This window comes from Helicoverpa armigera, chromosome 9 (genome assembly GCF_030705265.1).
Source record: "Helicoverpa armigera isolate CAAS_96S chromosome 9, ASM3070526v1, whole genome shotgun sequence".
Taxonomy (NCBI): domain Eukaryota; kingdom Metazoa; phylum Arthropoda; class Insecta; order Lepidoptera; family Noctuidae; genus Helicoverpa; species Helicoverpa armigera.
Window position 1 is genome coordinate 6,052,001 of NC_087128.1, and position 24,818 is coordinate 6,076,818.

The 24,818-nt window shown below is 36.4% G+C and overlaps 2 protein-coding genes and 1 long non-coding RNA gene across 4 annotated transcripts; 1 reads left to right on the forward strand and 2 right to left on the reverse strand.

Moving 5' to 3' along the window:
- The first annotated feature begins 19 nt into the window (after positions 1-19).
- LOC110369894 (kinesin heavy chain) lies at positions 20-12,860 on the forward strand. Its single transcript, XM_021325501.3, has 19 exons — positions 20-362; positions 2,576-2,747; positions 2,827-2,970; positions 3,050-3,193; positions 3,269-3,393; positions 3,554-3,807; positions 4,014-4,122; positions 4,199-4,333; positions 4,699-4,871; positions 5,168-5,357; positions 5,553-5,843; positions 6,062-6,223; positions 6,645-6,811; positions 7,024-7,125; positions 9,520-9,637; positions 9,722-9,949; positions 10,067-10,181; positions 10,263-10,376; positions 10,465-12,860. Exons 1-19 carry the CDS (start codon positions 216-218, stop codon positions 10,473-10,475), a joined length of 2,901 nt encoding a protein of 966 aa, XP_021181176.1. The 5' UTR covers positions 20-215; the 3' UTR covers positions 10,476-12,860.
- A 1,110-nt stretch (positions 12,861-13,970) lies between these two features.
- On the reverse strand, positions 13,971-15,996 carry LOC135117343 (uncharacterized). The gene is made up of 3 exons (XR_010276826.1): positions 15,298-15,996; positions 14,382-15,124; positions 13,971-14,259 (listed from the first exon to the last, which is right to left on the reverse strand). It is a non-coding gene; the product is annotated as an uncharacterized LOC135117343 (long non-coding RNA).
- A 1,871-nt stretch (positions 15,997-17,867) lies between these two features.
- On the reverse strand, positions 17,868-24,584 carry LOC110369976 (sorting nexin-29). Of its 2 annotated transcripts, none has more exons than XM_049839136.2 (11): positions 24,364-24,584; positions 23,491-23,657; positions 23,317-23,411; positions 23,001-23,142; positions 22,818-22,924; positions 21,626-22,364; positions 21,425-21,548; positions 21,041-21,217; positions 20,123-20,263; positions 19,325-19,452; positions 17,868-18,908 (listed from the first exon to the last, which is right to left on the reverse strand). In XM_049839136.2, the coding sequence occupies exons 1-11, from the start codon at positions 24,364-24,366 to the stop codon at positions 18,818-18,820; spliced, it is 1,914 nt and encodes a 637-aa protein (XP_049695093.2). In that variant the 5' UTR covers positions 24,367-24,584; the 3' UTR covers positions 17,868-18,817. The 2 variants fall into 2 exon arrangements, with proteins under 2 accessions (XP_049695093.2, XP_021181326.3); XM_021325651.3 differs by having other exon boundaries at positions 23,284-23,411; positions 24,364-24,557.
- Positions 24,585-24,818: the final 234 nt, after the last annotated feature.

Consider the following 24,818-nt stretch of genomic DNA (forward strand, 5'->3'; position numbering starts at 1 on the left):
TATGTTGGTTGCTTGTCGATCGTTCAGCCAATGAGACACTTCTGGCCTTTCTTCTTCGAAGAATATGGCCGACATTTTGATATTGCTGTCATGAAGATTTTTCAGTGACAAAATTTTAACTTTGTAGTTCTTCATGCACGGTTTTATGTTCCCAAATCGTTTTATTTTTTAATTGCTTAGACGGAGTGTAGTGTAAGCTATTTTATTTTTTGAAAATGGCAGCTGATCGCGAGATTGCTGCTGAAGACAGCATCAGAGTGGTTTGCCGATTTCGGCCACTGAATGACTCTGAAGAAAAAGCTGGATCAAAATTTATTGTGAAATTCCCTTCAGGACCCGATGACAATTGCATTTCTATAGGGGTAAGTTGAAATGATTTTGGTTGCAGGATTGCTTTCCCCTATCATCGCCCTAAATTAGATCATGATGACTAATACATTACGAGTTGTTCACCTGCTACGAAATGGCCTTTCTTTTTCATTCCGCTTCGATGGTTATGATTATGATCGTGTAAATTTAAAGAATCTTACCGAATAATCTCTGTCTAACTACAAACGTCTTTGTTTTGTCGAAAATCAATACAAATACCTCCTCGACCTTGACCTGAGTTGGTATACCACGATTTTAGCACTAATTGTACTGTATTTATTGGTCGAAAATATTTCAGTGCATAGCACTCAATATGGATCGTATTTTTCGTTAAATTAACTGCTTTCTTTTTAATTCTTATATTACCCTCATTTTGTATTTAAGGAATACTAAAATTATTCTAAGATTTCTTATGGATCTTTAGGATTTATAAAATAGAACTACAAATAGTGCAATTTTATTTTTAAAAATGTGTTGATTTTTCTATGATCGATAATTATTTACCAGATCCTAATAATTAATTAGCACAGAAAATATCAACTTCTTGTAATGACTCAAAGATACAGTGCTAAATATATCAAGATGTTGGCCTTACTGACCCTATAATTATTACATAATTTATTGCATCCTGTAGACTATGCAATTAGAACTATTAATTAGGTTGGGATATTGGATATCACATCCAGCGTTGATATATGATGTATATGGATTTACTTTCAGTTTTTTTATAACCTTAATAAATATAGGCTAAAAAAGAATAATACACATGAATTAAGAAATTACTATTAAATAAGGGGGTACCTATCTACCTTTTCATAGTCATTGCATTTTTGCAAAAAAATATTCAATTTATCTTTTGGCATTGATAAGCGGTCATATCAGATTCCGATCTATTTTTACATAAAAACTTATTATATTGTAAATATTATTGATATAATTTGATGTAGAGTATATAAATTGGGTCTCATTAAGTTCCTGAAATGCTTGAGAGTAAAGTTTATTGACTGTCTAGGTGATGATGTCAGATACTTATGTATGTTGACCTGATTCATCTTGGGATGTATGAACAGTCTATCTACAGTATGTTTTAGCTTCAGACTAGTTTAGACTGTACAGGAAACATTTGAAAATGAGGTTTCTATAAATAAACTGTTAATAATACTGCCTACCAATACATTGAACTCCTTAGTCAAACTTCCACATAAAATAACTGTAATACAAAATTGATTGATAATAATTTAATCAACTAGTGATCTGGTTTTACATTATAATATTTTGTATCATAAGTCTAAGCAATATATAAAAAAAAATATATGCAATCTAAAGAAGTCAATAACCTAAAAGCAACATGGAACAGACTTGAGATCCATTTTGTCAGAGAGCCCACATAAGTATCCAGTAAATTAGCCTTGGAAGGGAAGTGTCAGTTTAACACCTAATTTCAGACAATGAGTCAAGTATTTATACAAACCAGAACTTGATTAAAACTATTATAGAGCTAAGCTGCTACCATATAAGGCTAAGAACCTATTATTTATACTCTTGTGTTTATATTTTAACTTTATTCAAATAAAACTATGGCTTCAGTATTTTGATGCAGGAAATGAATCTGATAGTGAAACATGATACAATCTTGGTATATATTTTTTTTGTGAAAGCCTCTGGCCTTCATAATTAATGAATGTTGCAATAAAGATGATTATTTTCTTGAACTGCCTTGTTTGGTGTGTCATATACCTATGGAATGTATTTTAAAACAAAAATATTATGTGTTAACATATGTGTTGAAATGTTTTAACTTTAAACATTGTAAGAGAGATTCATCTAAGAAATGACTAATGCATTAACAATTTGAACTATATCAATCATGCAACAGTAATATGCAGTTATGAATCTAGTTTTACATACTACCATATAATATACAATCAGTATTGAAAAGAGTTAGTTTTCAAGTAACAAACAAGAGTAATGTTGAGGTAATATTCTTTTCTACTGACATAAAACATTTGAACATTATATCATATACTTATGGGCAATAAATACTCTTTACAATGTCTCGCATTCTACACAAGAGTTATTTAGAATGAAACTTTCATAATAGTATGTCTGAATTGCGTATTCAATTCATTCTTAATTTTCAACATTTTATTTCATTTATAATTACTATGCTATGTATGTCACTTATTTGCAATAAAAATATTTTTAGGGTAAAGTATACTTGTTTGACAAAGTATTCAAACCAAATGCAACCCAAGAGAAGGTCTACAATGAAGCTGCCAAGAGTATCGTGTCTGATGTGCTGGCTGGTTACAACGGCACTATTTTTGCATACGGACAGACCAGTTCAGGAAAAACACATACTATGGAAGGTGTCATAGGTATGTCTAGTGAAATTAGGATATCACCTTGTAAAATACATCATATTATCATCTCTAATGAAATATTTTTGTATTTTAGGGGATCCAGGGAAACAGGGTATAATTCCACGGATAGTAAATGATATATTCAATCATATTTATGCCATGGAAGAGAACTTGGAATTTCACATTAAAGTGTCATACTTTGAAATTTACATGGACAAGATCAGGGATTTGTTAGATGGTAAGAGATACAATATTTAATTTAAATGGATTTCTTTTTTGTTTTTAAGATATCTAACAGAGCAAATTGTCTTTTACAGTTTCAAAAGTGAACCTCAGTGTTCATGAAGACAAAAACAGAGTCCCATTTGTCAAAGGTGCTACAGAAAGATTTGTGTCAAGTCCTGAGGAAGTGTTTGAAGTTATTGAGGAGGGCAAATCAAATCGACACATTGCAGTCACAAGTAAGTACTAAATACATATGAAAATACAAAATGTTTGTGTTATGTTCACTTACTAACCAACAATTTTTACTTCAGACATGAATGAACATTCATCTAGATCTCATTCCGTCTTCCTCATAAATGTAAAACAAGAGAACCTCGAAAATCAAAAGAAACTTTCGGGCAAGTTATATCTGGTGGACTTGGCTGGTTCTGAAAAGGTAACTTTTATTGCAATTCTGTTTCGTGACTTATTATGTTGATGTTTCAACCTTCACTAGTTAACGCACATATATATCACATAATTTGTATTTTACGAGTGTTATAATTATGATAAATCCAATAAACCAGAATCATCTATCAAGACAAATGTTTTAACAGGTTTCTAAAACTGGTGCTGAAGGTACAGTCCTTGATGAAGCTAAAAACATTAACAAATCACTGTCGGCGTTGGGTAATGTAATTTCTGCATTGGCCGATGGAAACAAATCACATATTCCGTACAGAGACTCTAAACTGACGCGTATCTTACAAGAGTCTCTCGGTGGTAACGCGAGGACCACTATCGTCATCTGTTGTTCCCCCGCGTCGTTCAACGAGAGCGAGACCAAGAGTACACTTGACTTTGGTAAAAGGTATGTGTATTGTTTGTTATAAAGTTTTAGCTGCATCAGTGATCAGAATTAAACAAATGTAATTAATGACTGTGCAAACATGCGTCATCAATGCAAAAGACAGTCATCACTTGACACTTTAGGGACACACAATGTATATGAACATTTAAAGATATGTATTTTCCTCCATAGTTTTATATTTGCTTTAACTTATAATGCTTTTGTAGAGCCAAAACTGTCAAGAACGTTGTCTGCGTCAACGAGGAGCTTACTGCTGAGGAATGGAAGCGTCGTTACGAGAGAGAAAAGGAGAAGGTGGCTAGGCTGAAGGGCAAGGTCAGGATTTTCCCATACATTACATAGTTTTACCTCTAGAGTGCAACATTATTTTATTACATAATTATTTTATCAGGTCGAAAAACTCGAGGCAGAGTTGAACCGCTGGCGTTCTGGCGAGACCGTGCGCATCGAAGAACAAGTCAACCTGCAAGAAATCGAGGCCGTCACTCCCGTTACGTCATTCATTGAAGAGAAACCACCTGCGGCGGTATGTAATGATTCATTCAACGAACCATATCAGAATGGGATGTTCATAAGAATCCATGTAATACAGATGAATGGAGTACAATTAACAACAACTATTGTAACTGGTAGAACATTCCTTTGTTATAAACAGTTATACAAGACCTTGAAACGGCTTATGCTGTTTTGATAAACGTAATGTTGAACGAGATTCCATAAACGCATATATGTAGAAGTAGAAGGACATACTTAGCATGTTGACCTTATTCGTGGCGTCCTTCAAAAAGGACAGGCGTAAATGCCTTATCAACATCAAAACGTAATGATTGTATGATTCTTAAAAGATGCGTTATTTTATGAGTTAGGGATGAAACAATTTGTCTTTTTTAGCCGGTACCGGTTGCGGTATCCAGTGCCGTGGAAGATGCAGCAATGCAAGGCAAACTGGAAGCCCTGTACCAACAGCTGGACGACAAAGACGAGGAGATCAACCAGCACTCGCAGCTGGTGGAGAAACTCAAGGACCAGATGATGGAGCAGGAGGAACTCATTGCCTGCACCAGGTTAATTATTTGTATAATTGTATTTTATATACTCTAGTTTCCGCCTGTGGTTTCACCCGCGTCGAATGAAAATTGATGTAAAACCTACTTTAATTTCGTCAAAATTCGCACATAATATTGGTCTGTTATATGTTAGAACTTACAACACTGTTTTTTTACTACTTAGACCACTCTGAATACTTCTTTTGCTGCATCTAAGCTGGGTCTTGTAACTATACCTAGTGTTAAGATTCTTCAACACCTGTTATAACATACGACCTGTAAACAAATATATGAATATGAAATATTCCTATCAGACGCGACTACGAGGCTCTGCAAGGCGACATGAACCGCATCCAGCAAGAGAACGAGGCCGCTAAGGAGGAGGTCAAGGAGGTGCTGCAGGCGCTCGAGGAGCTCGCCGTCAACTACGACCAGAAGTCGCAGGAGGTCGACAGCAAGAGCCGCGAGTGTGACCAGCTCTCTGAGGAGTTGCAGACCAAGCAGGTATGTGGTTTTTTATACTTAGTATTGCCAGCTGCGTTGATGGATGAAAGAGTTGTTGGGCCGTCCTGACCAGTATTTTAAGCAAATTTAAAATATGGAAGTTATATGTGAAGTTACATAGCAATATGGAGAGGGTTTCCATTTCAATCTATCTACCTGCCCAACAGTAAATACAATTTATTCTTTTGTCTTCAGAGTGCCTTGGCCAGTGCGACATCCGAACTCCAGCAACTTCGCGACCTGTCAGCTCACCAGCGCAAACGCATTGCTGAACTGCTGACCAACCTTCTGAGAGATCTTGCCGAGATCGGAGCTGCCGTCGGGGGCTCCGAACTGGACTTCAAACTGAACGTCGACACTGTTGGCAAGCTTGAGGAAGAGTTCACCGTGGCACGGCTCCATATCAGCAAGATGAAGAGCGAGGTCAAGAATATCGTGCAGAGATGCCACTCGCTCGAGTCCGCTAATATTGACGCTAACCAGAAGGTGTGTATTCAATTTAAAGTTGATAATTCTGTCATCTATACTTTCATCAAAACATTTTTTTTCTCTCTGTGTGTTCGTTTCGGTCAGGGTAATTTCACTAGCAGATAGCTGATGTTATAGGAAGAAACATTTAGGCACAAGGAGCAGTTCCACGCGTGATGAAGGACCTGGAAAGTAGCTACACCAATCTAATCTTCTAATTTGATGTTCGTAAACAGATTGAGGAGTACGAGCGCTCGCTGGGCGAGTGTCGGCTGCTGATCTCCCAGCACGAGGCGCGCTGCGCGTCGCTGGCCGAGTCCATGCGCGAGGCAGAGAACAAGAAGCGACAGCTCGAGGAGGCCGCTGATGCCCTCCGCGAGGAGTGCGCCCGACTGCAGGTCAGTCACATTCTATGTAGCTAGAAGAGTCGATGAATGCTTGTTGATACTCAATTACTGAATTTTGAAGTATATTAGGTTCAAGTAACAATATGTACAGAAAATGGAAGAAATGTTAAAAGATTGTAATAGTATAAATTATTGAGGTAAACCTGAAAGTTCAGGTGATTTGCGCTCAACACATACTACATCTCATGATTTAAAATAATAAGGGACTAGTTGACCGGGTAAGATTTACCGCCGTTCTTAATGTTCTATCAGTTGTTACCGCCGTTCTCAATATTCTATCAGTCGTGTACTAGAGATAGAATTTTCACATAAAACTCATGCAATTAAAGTTCAATTTCAGTTTCTAATAAACAAAACAACAGATACGGCAGAATATTTTGAACGACAGTTAATGTATGATGATCGTGTTTAGGCGGCGGAGCGCGTGCAGCTGGCGGCGGCGGAGCAGCGCGCGGACTCGCAGGTGCGCAGCGCGCTGGAGGCGCAGCTGGAGCAGCTCCGCACCGCGCACGCCACGCAGCTGGCCGCGCTGCGCGACGAGCTCGCCGCGCTGCAGCGCCACCACCAGGACCTCAAGGAGTCAGTACACACCACTACTGTACTAGCATTGTTTTGTAGCTCATCAAAGAATTTGCGTAAACAACAGACAATTGACACTCTTCAATCTTTCCATCCAAAGTATTACATCTACCACTAAGTTATAGTAAACCTTTTAGAGTTTACAGGAGAGAAAGAGAACGTTACCAAATGAATTAAAAACACAATATTAACGTGCATTTATTTGTCCACAGTACGTACCAGGAACTGACACTGGCTCGCCAGCAACTCCAGGACGACTACGAGAAGCTGAAGCGCGAGGAGGCCGACAAGTCTGCCAAGCTCAAGGAACTCATGTTAGTGTCACGTTCACCGCGACGTATTCTCGATAAAGCCGAGAAAGAGGTCGTCAATCAGCAGATGGTGCTGAAAGACGAGAGCGATAACTTTAGGGACTACATCATATCGCCGAAGAGGGAAAAACTAGGATTTGCATATGGAATGGGCCTTGATATCGAAAAAGCTTCTGCCAAAGAGGAGAAGTCGCTCTCGGCAATCCCCAAGTCCTCAAGTCCCCGTCACTCCTGCAACATCCACCCCCTCCAACTGCATCTACTAATATCTGTCACCATGATCCTACTCACCCATCGTTATCCACAAATTGTTGTTTTGGTTTAAGCTTCGTTACATGTTTTCTGTGATATGTATGTGGATCTCTGTACACCAGACAATATTTTTTGCAGTGCCTTTAAAATCAGCAATAATTGTTTAAGCCAATCGGAATTGGTTTTAGTGGGCATGTTATTTTATTGAAAATATGTCAAATGAGACCAGCTCAGATTATAGTAAAATTCCATGAATAGATTGCTGAACGACGTGATGACTATAGCTCAGTTTATTTAATACGAGTGTGAGAGATCCATACATTTATTTGTTCGGTTAAATAATAGCGACGCTATCATGACTCGCGACTGGCTTACATTTCCACAAGTTTAGCAAATAGTACAAATACCTAAATCGGTCATATAGTCGTAATTTGATGTAAGCCAGTTGTGATTTTATTGTTGTTTTGATATTCAAAACGATATGTTCATATTTTTTTAAGCATTTTTAACGCTTGGCTTTAATGACTAATCATGACACCAGTCGATAAAGCATTTAATGCCTAGTCAATCATAGACTTTATATTAATTATTTTGCTTGTAAGATAATTTTAATATTTGAATGTTGTAGTATTCTGCTATATTGTAGCATGTTCTTATTACCGTTCGTATTTACTTAGCATGAACTTTTTCATAAAAACAGTGAAGACTGTAGTAGAATAACTGAAGCAATATTCTATACTACATTGCGTCATTAATAATCGCGTTGTGATCATTCCGGTTGTTAATATTAATATGACGATAAAAGCGTATATGAACGGTTGCGCCTTTTATGTTGTTCATGTCACTGCCTTACTGCGTTGTTTACTAGCAGATATTTGTACAGCTGCGACAAATATTCCTTATAACGGATTTCGTTTTTAATAACGATGTGTTCTTAGATTTATTTACAATTGATAGCGTAACGTTAAATTACTTAACCCCTAGTCGTTTGTTAGAACAGCTTGTATTGCTGTAATACGTAAATTATCAACTATTATAAATTGACGTTGATGCTTGCACAAATTAGTCGCAAATATACGAAGCAGCAATTTAAAACAATAAAGTAAAACAATATTTTCATGTAAATATAGCTGTAAATAATCTTGAGTGTTTGTATAGAGAGTCGGCGAGTAATATTTTTATCAAACTATTTTTTTATACAATTTGAGAACCGTTATAGCTAACTTCGCATGGATATAATCGTGTTTCGGTACAATAGAGTTCATCTCACCGTTTGTCCATATAAGGTCTTATACTTAATCAAAGTTATTAGAGACGATTTAGATGATAGATACATTGATAGGTATTTTAAAGTAAGATAACAGGCGATATGGAACCATTTAGTAATAATTTTGTTTATAACTGCCGTGTCTGTTTTAAGGCATTTACAGTTAAGAACCATTTTAGCATTCCTCAATTAATATCACAGTATTGAATCGCATTTAACTAATATTGTAATATTGCATGAAGCATAATTCATTCCACTATTATGTTTGTCATTACTCTAGTATTTGATTGCATTTTACCGCATTATATTATTCCTAGTGTCCATGTCACTTCCCTAGTCTGTGTGCACTCGAACTGCCGAAGAGTGATTGTCGCCTCTGTGTTTAAGATACCGCAACAAAACTCCTCTCAATCTTTGGGACAATATTATCGAGACATGTATTTGATTGGCATGTAACTTAAACACACTAGGCGTACCTTTGGTCTAGCAATTTAATCGATGCAATTTAGAACATTCCTCCTTCAATACACTCTTCTAGATTAAATTGCTTGAAAGAAGCGATAAAACGTTTATGTGTTACACATTGTTATGATTGATGTAAGTACAATGTAGACGTAGTGCGAGGTCTTGTAACGCCTTACGCTTTTTACTTTTGAGTTATCATTTTATTCCGCACGTATCCCATTCATATTCATTCTGCCGAGGGTTGGCATTTTCTAAAACACGGCCTAAGTACAAGGAGCGGCGATGTATATGGATGGGTGCGTGCTGGCAGTTAGATAGCTCACATCTGTTCGCAGGTAATAAGGGGTGGCCATTAACTATCATTAAGTTCCATAGTGTTTAAGTTTACTAATTATACGTGTTGTTACAAACAGTCAAAGCGTGGAGCGGCGTGAACAAGCACGCGCTGATCTTAAAGGATTGGAGGACACTGTGGCCAAGGAGCTGCAGACACTGCATAATCTGCGCAAGCTGTTTGTACAGGACTTGCAGGTGAGTACATTACTATGAACGAGAAAAATACAGATACTTTTTTAATATACTTTCCTACTATAACGTTGTTGTAAACTCGCGCAGGCAAGGATAAAGAAATCCAACAACTCGGAGGAAGGTGCCGAAGAAGAGGGCGGTTCTTTGGCTCAGAAGCAGAAGATCTCATTCTTGGAGAACAACTTGGAGCAGTTGACGAAGGTGCACAAGCAACTCGTGCGCGACAACGCGGACCTGCGCTGCGAAGTGCCCAAGCTTGAGAAACGTCTGCGAGCCACCATGGAGCGCGTCAAGGCGCTGGAAACGGCACTCAAGGTAAATTACATAATTATCACTAGAACATAACAAAATAATATTTGAATATCTTCATCTATCTACTTGCTACGCGTTATCTACAGTGTGACTTATGTGTGTTCTGTTTGTGGTTGGCAGGAAGCAAAGGACGGCGCTATGCGTGACCGTAAGAGATATCAATTTGAAGTTGACAGAATTAAGGAAGCAGTGCGTGCGAAGAATCTCGCCCGGCGAGGCCCACAAGCCCAAATTGGTAAGCAGAACATAACGAATGAGAAATAAATTATCACTGAAGAAAAATAGTATGTACCTAATTAACATTGTTCTTTTTCAGCGAAACCCATTCGCGCTGGTGGCGGGCACCTCGTGGGCGGCGGGGCTCCCGGCGTGGTGCGGCCGGCGCCCGCGCAAGATATCAAACGAAAATCTATCATTGTTGGCGCACGAGGTCAGTTACACGTTTCAAACTTAACAAGTCCATTTAAATACCATTTTGAAAATCTCGATGCTTATTTTGAAATACTTATTTTTTACAGATGAGAGTTGAAGAGATAGCAGTTACATCATAGAGAATTTAAATGAAACTTCATAGATGTACCTTACAGGGGCGACGAAAATAATTATTTTAAATCATAACCATTATTATAACTATGTGTTTATGGAAAGCCTAATAATAAGTGCAACAAAAAAAAAGAAAAATATTGGTAGTATTCTCTTAGGCTTAATGTTTTGGGCTACCTAATATTAACGTCTATAAGTGCACATGGATTTAGAACAGTTAATAGCTTTCTGCGATATAATATATCAGGTTTCATATAAATTCGATATAATACCAGTTCTAAATAAAAGTATTACGGTTTGAGCAGACCGAAGCTTCAATGGTCTTTTAATGTTGCTATTTTTAAATCAGATATAATATTTTTATGAAATGACAAAAAGTATTAATTTAGTTTCTCATTATGGATGCTTAAACTCGATTAAAATGTTTGATGAACTTAGAGATTATTTATCTGCATGAGGAAGAAATGCAGCAAACTGAGACGTGAGCAATCATTCAGTACAAAGACATACCGAGCCAGTTACCAATTGTGTGAAATAAACGGGATATAAGTGCTCTCATTTCTTTCTCATATGGGTATAAAACAATTTCCAAGATGCAATATCTCGTTATCTTTAAGAATATGCTGTGAATTAATTGCAGACTTGCATATGCTGCCGCACAAATAAAATAAAAATAAAAAAAGCAAAAAAAATATATTCATATGTATGTTACTGTCGGCGTTGTTATCAATTCCACGTGTGGTGGCAAATGCAGAGCAGTGTGCATCTTCAATGTGTAGTTGTAGTTTAAGCTTCTTTAATATATATTTTTATATATTGTGATAAGCGTTGATATGCCGGCATGCGAGCATTTATTTAGTTAACGAAACGAAAACCTTTGGTATAAATATGTTCACAAGGTGTCATGGGTGATAACGAGAAAGTTCATAATAATTCAGATACATAAAGCTTCAGGTATCCGCTCATACCCGGTGAGTTAGCATTGGTTCCACGTGCATGTGCCTGGACGACTTGCTGCAACAAGCAAGTTCACTGTCACTAGGCACGGTCTGCGCCAGATTGATACGCGATTCGATTTTAGTGGGCGATTTTTATATTCAAGTATGAATATGAAAATCTCTTTCAACTAATCACATTTAGCTCCAGTGACTTGAAATATTAAACTGTAACGGTACGTTTGTTACTGCTTGAAACATTTTACACACACATAGTTGTTGCATAATTGTAGGTTATCATTCATTGCACCTTTCGCTTAGTCCCTCCTTATGCGCGTCACCTTCACGTTAGCTTGTGAGCTGTGATGTTTTTTAGCAAATATTTTACTTTTGTATTGCGTCTTTCTTGTAACTGTCTCAGTAGTAATTTTAGTCACTAAGTTACAATATCGGCTCTTATAATATAGTCTGTAACAATTAAGAAAGTATATTTTTAATGAAATGTATGGCATATTTCACTTCGGATCATAGTCTGACATCAGTTCACTCGAAAAATATTAACTTGAAATAAAAACGGCGTATAACATGTTTGATTGGTTAATAAAGTTCTCTATTTGCTTTAGGATACATCAGCTTTGCAGTAGATCTGTAACTTATATAAGTACTTATGAATTAATCACGACGGATCGCAGTCCAGCATAGGCTTGCTGCGAGGAAGCAGTGCAGGGCCGGTGCTCAGGCTGCGTACTATGAGGAGTTATGGAACTACAGCCGACTACATGTCCAGAAAACCAAAGATGAATCACAAGTTTTAGATTTATTGTTCGAGATTACTTACCAGCTGAAATTTAATGTAAGCCCCGAATTACTCAATGGTTCCAAAGCTCCTTAGTGTGTTGCAATACATTTATATCGGTTAGATGTAAAGATGTAGTAAATTATTTCACACTTAATTTAGATACATAATTTTTATCATATTTTTATTTATTGTATTACATAAAACTAAATTAACTCGTTTTTGTTCACTTTTGAAGTGTAATAAATGCGCTTTTTTTATATACCTCTATATTATTTTAAAATCATGATCAAATACATATATTTTACATTCAAAATTAGAGATGCCTACAAAGATGCATTCCACGAGGAAAGCACATTGTATCTTTGTTAATCTTTAAGATGATAGTTGTTTTGTTAAAATGTAGTTGAAGAGGCTATCCTCGGTTTCCACTCGCCTGTTGCATAGATAGCTCTCGCCGGAGGCAGACGCGCCCGGTGGTGGGCAACCCCAACCGACAGGCTTGCCTTTGCACCAAGTGATTTAGTTTGTATTGACATCTTTTGTATCATGTATTTTAATATATGGAAAATTCTCAGAAAGAGTGTTTTCTTGATTTTTTTTATTTATTAAAAATAAAATCATGAATTTATTTGCTAAAGCGTTTTTTATTGATACCTAAAATCCTTTTATGATTCAGTGTGGTGGTATTTTTTTTGCAAAGTTTTGCAACCCTACAGGGCCCCGATTCTCCTAAGTTAATAATGTCAAAATCGAATAGAAATCGAATCGCAATATGATCGTAATAGCAGTTTTAACCATATCGGGCATTCTGTTACTAATAAAAGACCAATCGTATTCGATTGACATTTGATTGGTGTGTGATTGGTCTGCTATTTTGATGATTTTGGTCTATACGGTAGTTTGCTGTACAATCATTTGCAGACAAAATGATTCATTATTGAATGACAGAAAAGGATAAAAACGTTTATTTCAAAGAAAAAATAGCGGAATGCCACATACGCTTCAATCGTAATCGAGTCGGGATTGGATCTCAGTCGAATCGAGTCGAACGTCAATCGAATGGCGCTTAAGTAAAATTAGGAGAATCGGGCCCCTGATCCACGCATTAAGAAGATGAATCCGCCAAAAAAGTAAATTGTAGGTACCTCAAGCAAAACAAATAGTATACAATGTATACAACTAGGGTAGGGTGGTAGCCATTGAACCACCAAAAGTTTGGAGATCTCTAGCGCGCTCGTTTTTACAGTCTAAGAAAATATTTTTGTCTCAAATGATAGGTTATTTAATAAGCTGCCAAATTGTGTTGAAATAAGTGGAAAACATTTGCTGTTGCCTATTTTATACATGTTTTTTTAAAACATGAGAAATGGTTCATAGCGTACTCCTAGGGGTACACAAAGAACCGGGGGGGTGGTACTAAATGAACCATGTGGTAGGTACACAATGAATCACGGTAATATAAAAAAAAACATTATTATTTGTTTTAAATAAAAATAAATACACTATTTATCACTTTTTATAATTATTAAGTTTCGGGTTATACATACATATAAGAACCAACAAATCAGCCTTAAAACTTAATTTTTAACAATAATTATGAACATGTTAAAAGTTACGCACAAACTCTTTCCGGGAAAAAAGAAAAAACATTTTGTACTTGTATATTTATATTAATTAAAATGCTCTTAGCATTATAAAGTCGACGTGTTTTTATCACATTCAGACTTATGTTTTTTTATTGTCACAAATTGTAACAATCAACATTTCTTTATGCTGTCTTCATGTTGGGCAGTAAAAAATTTACTTGCATCATAATGGGGCTCTACTCTACAAGACGGATTGTTCCTGTACTTTGTTTGTGACATATCTTCGCACAAACACTTCGTCTGTCGCAATACTGGATAGAGAAGGTTGCAGTATTTGCTGCTTTTCGAATGCTTAATCCCGACAACTGTTTTTTCTATACCTCTTTGTGTAGGTTCCGCGGTGTGATACCTTTTTTACGTGCTTTCCTCCCTACCGTGTTTTGCCCCATGCTGAAATAGACGAATAATGGTAATTAATTATAGGTACTCACATTAACCCTCTTATTATAAAAACTGCCGCAAGTAGTGGTTTAAACCCGACTGAAGACGTCTTGGTTTGTTACGGTACTTACGATAGTCTTTACATCCTTATTACAAAACGTAGACTAAGAGAAGACTGTTTAGTACTTCGATTTGTCTATGGTTCAAATAATATCCACAGATTATAAGCAACAAATATTTAAATCATTCGATCAATCGTTCCGAATTCTATGCGCCGTTCCTTTTTACATTATTTTGTTAAGTCTATTTTGATGAAAAATAAATAACTATGATAATAAAAAAATATCTCTGCAGTTGAAAATATTACTTTTTATTATTTAAAGGTAACTTTATATTTCTAGTATCTTTTAACGATATACATGATCCAATTATTCTCTTTTAAACAACTATCGAGTTTGCGCGTATAACGGAACGTCAGCGCGCGTATCCGAGTTATGTTTTGTTTTTAGGTTAGAAATAATTTGGATTATTTTCATCCCGATTTAAATGATTAAATAAGACGTTGTGCATCTAATTAGAACCTCTTCAAAATGAAGTGCACAATAACTTACACACAGAATATCGTGTGCATTAAATTACCAAAAGAAAATGAAACATTTGAAACAACATAAAAGTAGAAAATTATATTTTATTCCGATGTCTGTTTATACAGTCAAATGCACTGATACATGTTGGACACTGTTCTTCATCACACAATCTTGTTCCCTTTCTCATCTAGGCATTTTTGTACATTTTAGCAAGCTTCCAGTCTTTTACAAACATTGCATATTACTGGCAGAGATACGGCGTGCAAAACGCCAAAATAGTCTTGAATCTGTAAATAAACAGTAGACTGTATGATAATCTGATATATTTTCGGAGTTTCATCAAAATCTATGTGGTAGTTTATGCGTGGAACATAAACAAACATCCATAATAAAAACTTCCACTCTTATACAATTAATTAGGATGTTTTGGCAACCTACTTGCACTGTAAAGGCTACTTACTTTATGGCGAGCCCAGTTGAGCATCATAGGATCATCCTGGATTATCATCATGCATTCAATTGACTATTATTTCGAAAAACGTAAATCGATATTTATATCGAAAATTGTCGTCAGGTAATTTGAAGAGATTTTGTCGATGACGCATTCTGTTGGGTACCCGGACACTCTCAATAGTATTCTAACACATCCAAGTATTACAAATCACACATACTTATATCCACTTTCGTTTTTTTTCATCACAAAACAAATAACCTCAAAAGTAAATAATGTCGGAATTTGACGTTTGTCGACTAAGTACTGCAGTTAAACTAGGGGGCTCGATGGTTTATCTTTTGTACTACAGATAGTAATAGGACTTGCGATAAACTGCGTTTTGTAATAACGTTTTTTCAAGGTCGTACTTAAAGGTGGATTAAAGGTAGTACAAAAGCCGATACTTATTTGATACCGCGTTTTATAATAAGAGGGAGAGGTTAACTGTCTAATAATACTTCCCACCTGTTCATATATCATACAAAGCACTAAGATGTGGTACACAATACACAATGAACCGTGGTTCATTGCTTACCCAGTATAAATGGCTCACAGCGTACCCACCCCCTCTTAGGAAATGTTAGGTCATGTTTTATACAAAAACCGTTGAGAATTAATTCCAAAAAATAGTCTCAGACAAGCCTAATGATCTACATTACATATACAATTCACACATAGTTAAGTAACAGTTAGATTATTAAAGTGACAACAAAAAGAAACCCACCTTTTTTTGTCGTTTTTGCTTGAGTAGAAGACTAAGACGCGGCTCACAGGTGAGTATATCGCGACAGACCCACGGCGAATAGACCAAACTTCTTGACGTGGCAAGGGAGTCTCGACATAATTTTTGCGCGAGCTAGCAACGTTAGGTATGGCCGGTAGGTACTATGGTTCATAGTGTACACGCGGTTCATTGGCTACCACCCTACCCTACTTTAAAAATCGAAAGGATGGTCCAAACTCAATAGAACATCAAAACTTAGTTGCGTTCACAGATTTATCAAATTTGACATTATTAACTTAGGAGAATCGGGCCCCTGGTCTCGTTGTAGGTACCTACCTAAATAGTAGTCATTCCACCTCCACCACCTTCTCTGTTTTAACTACCTGATCGCGTTTATGAGTCCATATAAGTATGTATTGAGATAGGTTAAGGGTCAATCCCCACTGAAAAAGCACCGGCCGTAAATGCAAGTGATGGAGCGCGAGCGCGGCGGGCCGCGCCGCGCCGCGCTCTTACGGCCGCTGCCAGCCGCTGCTCTTTCAGTGAGAATTGACCCTAAAAGGCTACCTACCTATTTTATGCGGGTACTTGCAGAGTAACCGTCAGTCAAACTTCGTAGTAGTCTATCGATCATCCCTACTGCAAGGTAGATGCACACACAACGTTTCAGCCTTTATAAAATAACGAAGGTCTGGCTGTCGCTGGCTCTCGATCTATTATATGTATTATGAAAGCTAGGTGTAGGTTAGTTCTTGAAATAATTTCACATGTTTATTTATTCGCGTGTTTTATGGAGAATTCAAAGTTAGGTCTGTTTGACCAGAATCTTGTAGTCAAAGTTTAACTCGAAAACCACAAAAAATCGCATGTTTCCCAGGCGTGTAATCTCATGTGTAATCTCGATACTGCGATTAGACGTAATTTTTTGCCTTTTAAACCACCTTCTATTTATAGCAAGCAATCAGAACCAACCTATGGCTAGTTTCTGAGCACTTTTATAAACGATCTTTTAAGGCAGAATTCCGTGGCTAGCGGCTGTCGTAGCCGCGCGCGGCTTACGACAGTCGTCGGCCGCGCGCGACAATAGTCAACCTATGAAAATGTATGGCGCCGCTGCCGAGGTCCGCGACAGTCGCGCGCGGCCGACGAATTTCGTAAGCCGCGCGCGGCCGTAAGCATCTCAACATGGTCTAGCGCTTATTAACATCTGTGGAATCTTAGTAAAACCAGAATTGAATTGTTTTTTATTTAGTCGGCAAAACTTCTTTTTGTTTTCATTACAATACAAATGCTTTTGAATCAGTATTTTATAGTATCCTTCATCATTTCTACTTTTTAAAGATAGGGTCGATTGGTAATATATTTTCATAATACAGCCACAGCAACACGTCATCCTCTTCTTCTTCAAGGATATCAATTAGCACTTCGACTAGAGGGAACGGACGAACAAAATCTACTAATTTCAACACAATGCCGCGCGCGGCTTACGAAATTCGTCGGCCGCGCGCGACTGTCGCTAGCCTCGGCAGCGGCGCCATACATTTTCATAGGTTGACTATTGTCGCGCGCGGCCGACGACTGTCGTAGGCCGCGCGCGGCTGCGTCAGCCGCGACCCACGGAATTCTACCTTTACATATTATGATTAACCTCTTGTCTTGTACGTTGCTAATTATAAAACAATAGAAAATCAAATGTGTCTCGTGTATATCTCTGCGCTATGACACACAACGAGTTAATGAGAAAAAATAATATTAAATCGCCGATAAAAGTGACCATAAAATGTCGTAGGGTATCCAAGCTTTGTGGTACTGAACAAAATTAAAGATTTTTGTTTCTGTATTGTGGTTTACTGATATATAACATTTCTACATCCTAAATAACATCCTGTATAAAATATTTATTCCATTAGCATGGGTAGCTCTTTTTGGAACCTTAGAGATTATTAAAGGCTTTGGTAAAGTTCATCTTCAGACGTCTCATATATGATTTTATTATGTTGAATTGTACATTGCTTTTCTTAGATTGTGGTATGTTATTGTGAACAGGCAATATTTCGAATATATAAGATTGCCTAAAAAACCTAAACGTTCACTGTCAAGTACCCCACTCATTTTATATTTTAAATTATTTAATTCTAGCTGCCTAACGACACATAAACTTTGAAAGTACCTTTCTAGTTCTTATATTAATTTATATTTTAGAAATAAAAATGGGTGTACAATTTGGAAAGGTATGTTCGCTTTTGAAAATATTTTTAAATTATGACATCAACATGAATCATCCCCGCGGCCTACGTCTGCCGCTTCCCGCAAACCATTGGAGTGGCACATACGAGTTTTCTTCACACACAAAGAAAAAAAACCTATCTCACTGAGCTCGTCCAACATAAATTAGCCACACTCATCCACAATAATTAAATAATATGAATAAAATATTAATAAATAGGTACCGCCTGCACTAACTATCTCTAGGTTTCCAAAAGAGCACCTGAATTCATACACAAATTATAAATTGCTTTTTTTACATATGTACATAATATTATCTCTTTGTAAAGTGTCGGCATCTATTGTACGCAATTACATTACAATCACAAGCCTGATTTTTAATCCTATATTATCTTCTAAAAATAAGATAGTCAATAATAATCTATACTATACATCTCTATAAACATAAAAATAATTTATATTTCGTAGTTTGTTTCTCACTGTGCATATATCTAAAGGTCAAGTAAAAAACTTGTCGAGACTGTACTCATAGTGACATCATAGTGCATTGTATGATGCAATAGAATCGTTTGATTGCTGGCGGTCCAGTGCGTGACTCAGACCATTTTCTTTAGTAGTAGATGAGGTTCTGAAAAAATAAAACATGTTTTTTAGTGTTAATGATTACCTTTTCCTAACCTAGATTTTCATCCCAATTATATTTCGGAGTAGCAAGTTTCTTCTTCCATGCTCTTTTATCTGTAGTCATCTCACACGTATCAGTCTTTCTTCCAAATTCCCATGTCGAATTTGACACGATCCATCTTACGTTTAATTGGTTTCCCTTCCAATATATCCATCCACATTCATACTTAAAACCTTCCTTACAACATGATTCTCATTCCCTCCCATCACATGTCCATACCATGACAGCCAGTTTCCACAAGGTTTTTCGGTTACCAGTGCCACTTTCAAACTTCCTAGTTCTTATATAGGTACGCAATCCTTAATCTATCCATTCGCGTAATACGTAAAGTGGATCTACATAAGTTAAGATATACGAACCCAAAGAAAGGTAGTAATGTGATAAGCTGTGCGCGGTTGGTGCAGTCTCTAAGTTCCGGCAATACGAGTAGAATGTGTCGCAGATACGCCTGTAAAGCTACCCTCCGCTGTTCCACTAGATGAGCATCCTAGAAAATACGAAGTACACATTTTTTTATGAATAAATATTAATGTATTCGCGGAGGTTCTTCGAAGTCGTGGTGGCCTAGTGGGCAAAGAACCAACCTCTCGAGTATGAGGGCGCGGGTTCGATTCCAGGTCAGGCAACCAATGCAACTTTTCTAAGTTTGTATATACTTTCTAAGTATATCTTAGACGCCAATGACTGTGTTTCGGATGGCACGTTAAACTGTAGGTCCCGGCTGTCATTAAACATCCTTGGCAGTCGTTACGGGTAGTCAGAAGCCAGTAAGTCTGACACCAGTCTAACCAAGGGGTATTGGGTTGCCCGGGTAACTGGGTTGAGGGGGTCAGATAGGGCAGTCGCTCCTTGTAAAGCACTAGTACTCAGCTACATCCGGTTAGACTGGAAGCCGACCCCAACGTAGTTTGGGAAAAAGGCTCGGAGGAGGATATTCGCGGAGGTTCGAGAACTAAGACCAAAACGTCTGAAAAATAAAATCATGGGATCTGAGAAAGTTCTGTCGGCTGTAGATCTTATACTGATTCAATCGCTGTGTTTGAAAAATTAATAAGTTCACATATTTGAGGTGCTGAAATTTCCTTTATACATTTATATTCTATTATATTCTATTACTGTAAATGACTAGTTGGTCTACTATCTACTACTTGACTTACCCGTTTCCTTAGCGTTTTCTTTGGTGGAAACTTATAGGTAGCTATGTCTGGATGGCATTTCTTTAGCTGCATATGAAGTTCGTGGAACTTGGCGTATCTGTGATACACATTCCATTCCTCTTGCCCTATTTTTAAGTAAATCTGAAAACAAGACATGTATGATATAGTCAGGTTATGTAAAGATTGCAAAAATAAAGACTTTCCGCAACTGGAGAAAGAGCGCTATCATATTTTATATAACCTATATATTTTACTAACCGTTTTACCGCGGTTTCACCCGCGTCCCGTGAGAGCTACTGCCCGCACCGGGATAAAATATAGCCTATGTTACTCGCAGATAATATAGCTTTCTAATGGTGAAAGAATATTTAAGGCGAGGAATTGGTCAACAATAATTCCATAACTGGCACGCGCATCTAAGGCGCCAAAAGGGGTCGGAGCGTCTGACCGGGCGAGGATAACAATACGCGCGCTAGCTTATAACTAAAAGTCGTAAGCGACAAAATGGTTTTGTAATTTTATTATTTAGAAATGATAATTTGATAAAAAATCCTTCTACAATTTTAAAGAGTATGTATATACTCAACTACTTAAAAAGTTAAGAGGCTTTAATCGGTCCCGTTTGCCCATAATATGTGAATCTCTTTTTAAAAAGGGGTATGTTTGATATATTTTTCTGTTATAAAAGTTACCTAATCATGTTTCTACAACTAACAAAATAAGGTTTATATCATGAACTTTCAGGTAACCAAGTTGTATTTTGATCCGTTTAGTATTTACTGAGAAAAATTGACATCCTTGGCGCCAAAAATTCCAATTCGTCCTCTTAAAATCGGTCCAGTAGTTTTTGAGTTTATCCATTACAACCAAACAAACAAAGTTTTCCTCTTTATAATATTATTAGTATAGATGAATTACCTGATAAACATGGTAGGAATGTGCTTTCTTGCCGATCAGGAATGCGCTAGGTATGTGAGCCTTCACGTTAGACTCTGGATAATCGAGCACCTCCATAGCAGATATACTCTCGTATTCCTTCAGTCGCTGTTGTAGATATGTGTTAAACTCCATTAGCTCTGCATGCATTTCAGCCACCTATGATTAATTACAGAAATAATTTAGTATTTAAATAGATAAACCATTTTTTTAAAAAAAAAACCTCTGCATCAAAATCAGTTCAGCCAAACATGAGATAATCGCGCACACACAAACAGGTCAAACTAAGAACGTCTTTTTTACGAAGTCAGTAAAAAAAATCGGGTGTCAACCATAAGAGAATTATGTATATTCTTGACGTCATACCTGCACAAGCTTTCTTTCATATTGATCAACTTCAGCGCTATCACCACCATCGAGTTTTAAAGCTTTTCCTATCTCCACAGCCGACATGTACTGACGCAATTGTTCTTTTAATCGATCATTTTCTCTGAAAGTGGTTGAAAATATATCAGAATATTTTTGCAAAATTATTTAAGTAAAATATCCTACGAAACCTACACTTACTTGCTCAGATCCAATACTACATTTTCTAATTTCTTAATTTTGTCCTTACTAGCTAATTCCATTTGCGTAAACTTCATTTGTAAGTTTAAATACTCTTTTTCCTTATTATCTAAAACCGAATTGAATGTCTTATCCTCGGGCACACTCTCATCTTCCGTAAAACAAAGTTCTAAGCATGAAGTGCTTCCATCAATACTGCCCGCGACTTCTTCACTGTCACTCTCAGATATCTTTAAATTATTTACACTAATTTCAGAAACATCGTCCTTTATTACGTTATTCACATCAATACTGTTGGATGAGGAAAATATTTCCTTCGCGCACTCTGATAGTTTCGACAGAATTTGTGAAGGACTGTCGATACCTTTCACACTGTCTGGGAAGAAGTGTCTGAGGCTGCTCTTGTATTCAGAACTAGTGGGCTCACTACTTGAGGCTGCTTGTGCTACAATTTTAGGATCCGGTGAGTTCAGGCAAGTAGCTGGTGCACTATTCCAAGCAGAATTATCCACTTGTTCTGCAGCACCTAGTGATTTTCTTTTATTTACCATAGTGTTCTTTTGTTCATTTTTGTCAAAAGATATAACTTGGCGTAAAGGTTTCCGTTTTAAATTACTTGATGATTTCACAGGCATTGGCAATGGTATCACATGTTCTGCTTTACTAGAATAATTAGCTTGTTGTGAATCATTCAACTCTGGTCTGTCTATTGATAATGCAAACAATACTGTTGATAAACCTGAAATAATTGGTACCAATTATTTTATTTGTTGTGTTGTTTTACACCCATATAGGTATTATTGTTTTTTTAAGTTAGTGAAAAATATCACTATTGGGAACCAGCGGTAAATATACTGCCAGCAGGCGAGATTTAAAGCAACGACTGCTGGTGCTGCCAGCTTTTCAGTTCTATCACATAGAATGACCAAAAATAAGATTGATGTTATCAAGACACTTTCTGCCCAGGACCAGTGGTTCCTCTGAAATTCAGTCTCCTACAGGCCTGCTGACTTTAAAGCAAGTCGACTAAGCCCCACTTGATAGCCAAGCAGGGCTAAGTCAACTACTATTTCTGGGGGGTTTATAAAATAAAAACATAATTTTTGATAAAGTCCTAAATCCTTTGCAAACCCTGACCAAACGTATTAGTGATTTCAAAAGGACTTAGTAAGCAAAAAGGTCAATTATTTACCTGCTGCTGTGCTTGGGAGAAGTTGTGAAGTGTCAGGGTCTCTCACAAGAGCACCTTCTTCATAATATTCCATGAGCAGACCATGAGCGACCCAACTTTGCAGATACCTAGAGAAACAAAGACCAATGGCTTGTTATCTTCTTATCTACAAGTCAACAAGTTGTTTACAAAATAAATTAATACCTGTCAAGAGATCTCTCATTTAAAGCAGCTCTAAGAAATGCTCTAAAATATCCAAGAGGAGTGTTGATATTTGTAAGAATTTTAAACCTCTCTTTTTCATGTTTTGTTAGGTGTAGACAGGTATAGCTCCATAGAGAATTGCCTGAAACCAATACACTTTTGATATAATTTCTACTGTATATTTATTTAGTTCTTTCTTTCAAGAACTTACTATTAATTGCATATGTTATTATAAAAAAGGATATCCAAGTATTATATTTTTCGTCATACAACATTATCTTACCAACATTAACAATATTAAAAGTGAAGTTTAAACCTGCAGTAACCAAGTTTTGAATTGCTGAGTTTGACAAATTAGTTCTAATGCCATGGCTAAGTAGCTTCTCCCATTTCTCACATAGTTGTGCTATTCTGAAACAATTATTTAAAAATACATAATAACTTTGAAACAAATATGGAGCCAGAATGTTTATAAATTTGTGTGTATTACCTAATATCATCCTCAGTGGCAAGTTCAGATTTGCCACCAAATCGACTTAAACAACTTTGTACACAGTTTTGTAATTCTTGATGAATAATTTTACCATTTTCTATCCTTTTCTTTAACTCCTCTCTATTGTCTATAGCATTAGCTATTGTGTTTAGGATCTTGCTATTCTGAAATATGAACAATACATTTTATCTGTAGTGTAGTACCAACATACTTGATGTCAATGCAAAACAAATGTATTATATTCATGGAAATGGAAAGGATAATTTGTAACGTAAAATATTCTTTAAAGGATATGGTGGGATATAACAAACAAATATATGTGAATACAATAGACAGACTTATTGCTATAAAGAAATTTCTAATTCTAATCTTCTTCTCATGAAGTTAATTTGTATAAATATATTAGCCTGTGTACAAATGAGAGACAATAATATAAAAGAGCATTTAAAAACAGCATACATCTATCACTTGCACATCACATCTGATAGACACACGCAGGAATACAACAACAAAGTACACTGGACTACAAATGATTTGTTTTCTTAATCATTTCAGAAGTCTTCGAGTCTCCAAAGAACGAAGACTAACAGTAAACCTTTTTTAGAATTCTGATAAAACCTACAAAATGTAACACAGTGTATGTAATGTGTTCAAGAATACAGTTATAATAATTTTGTAGTTACTGTTTTCCACCTACACATTTATGTTATAGCTCTTTGGGTATCAAATTGTATAAAATAGGATAAAAATTTGCTTGACCAAATAGCTAATGATCTTTATTTACTAGCACTTGTGTGTATTATTTATTACTATAAACCATTTTACATAAATTCTTAATTACATTACCCAATGACAAAGGGTTTTGCTTACCATGTTTCATTTTATTTTCGATCTGCAAACTTATAACACACATTTATATGATAGTTTGATGTTATTCTAACACATAAACCTATATATTTACATTTCAAAATTTATATTCAAAACGTACACACTATTTATTTTGAGTTTTTGACTTTCGTTGTACAATTTTTATTTTGATAGATTGACGATGATCATAGACATTAATTCTAAATTAGTAGAGTAATAGAGGGAGTAGGTAGGAGATAGATTATATTATAGCATAGACAACCACCTGCAATATACCAATGGTCTGGGTCAGACGTTACACATTTTCAAACAAAAAAAAATACATTGCTCTGCTGTCCCCTTGTTTGGGAAGGAACGCTTACTGTGAAAACCCGGCTTTACATAAAAATGATCCACAGAGTACATTCAAATGATCCGAGTGAGCTCGAAAAATAGAGCAGAGTCCGAGTCTACTCGGA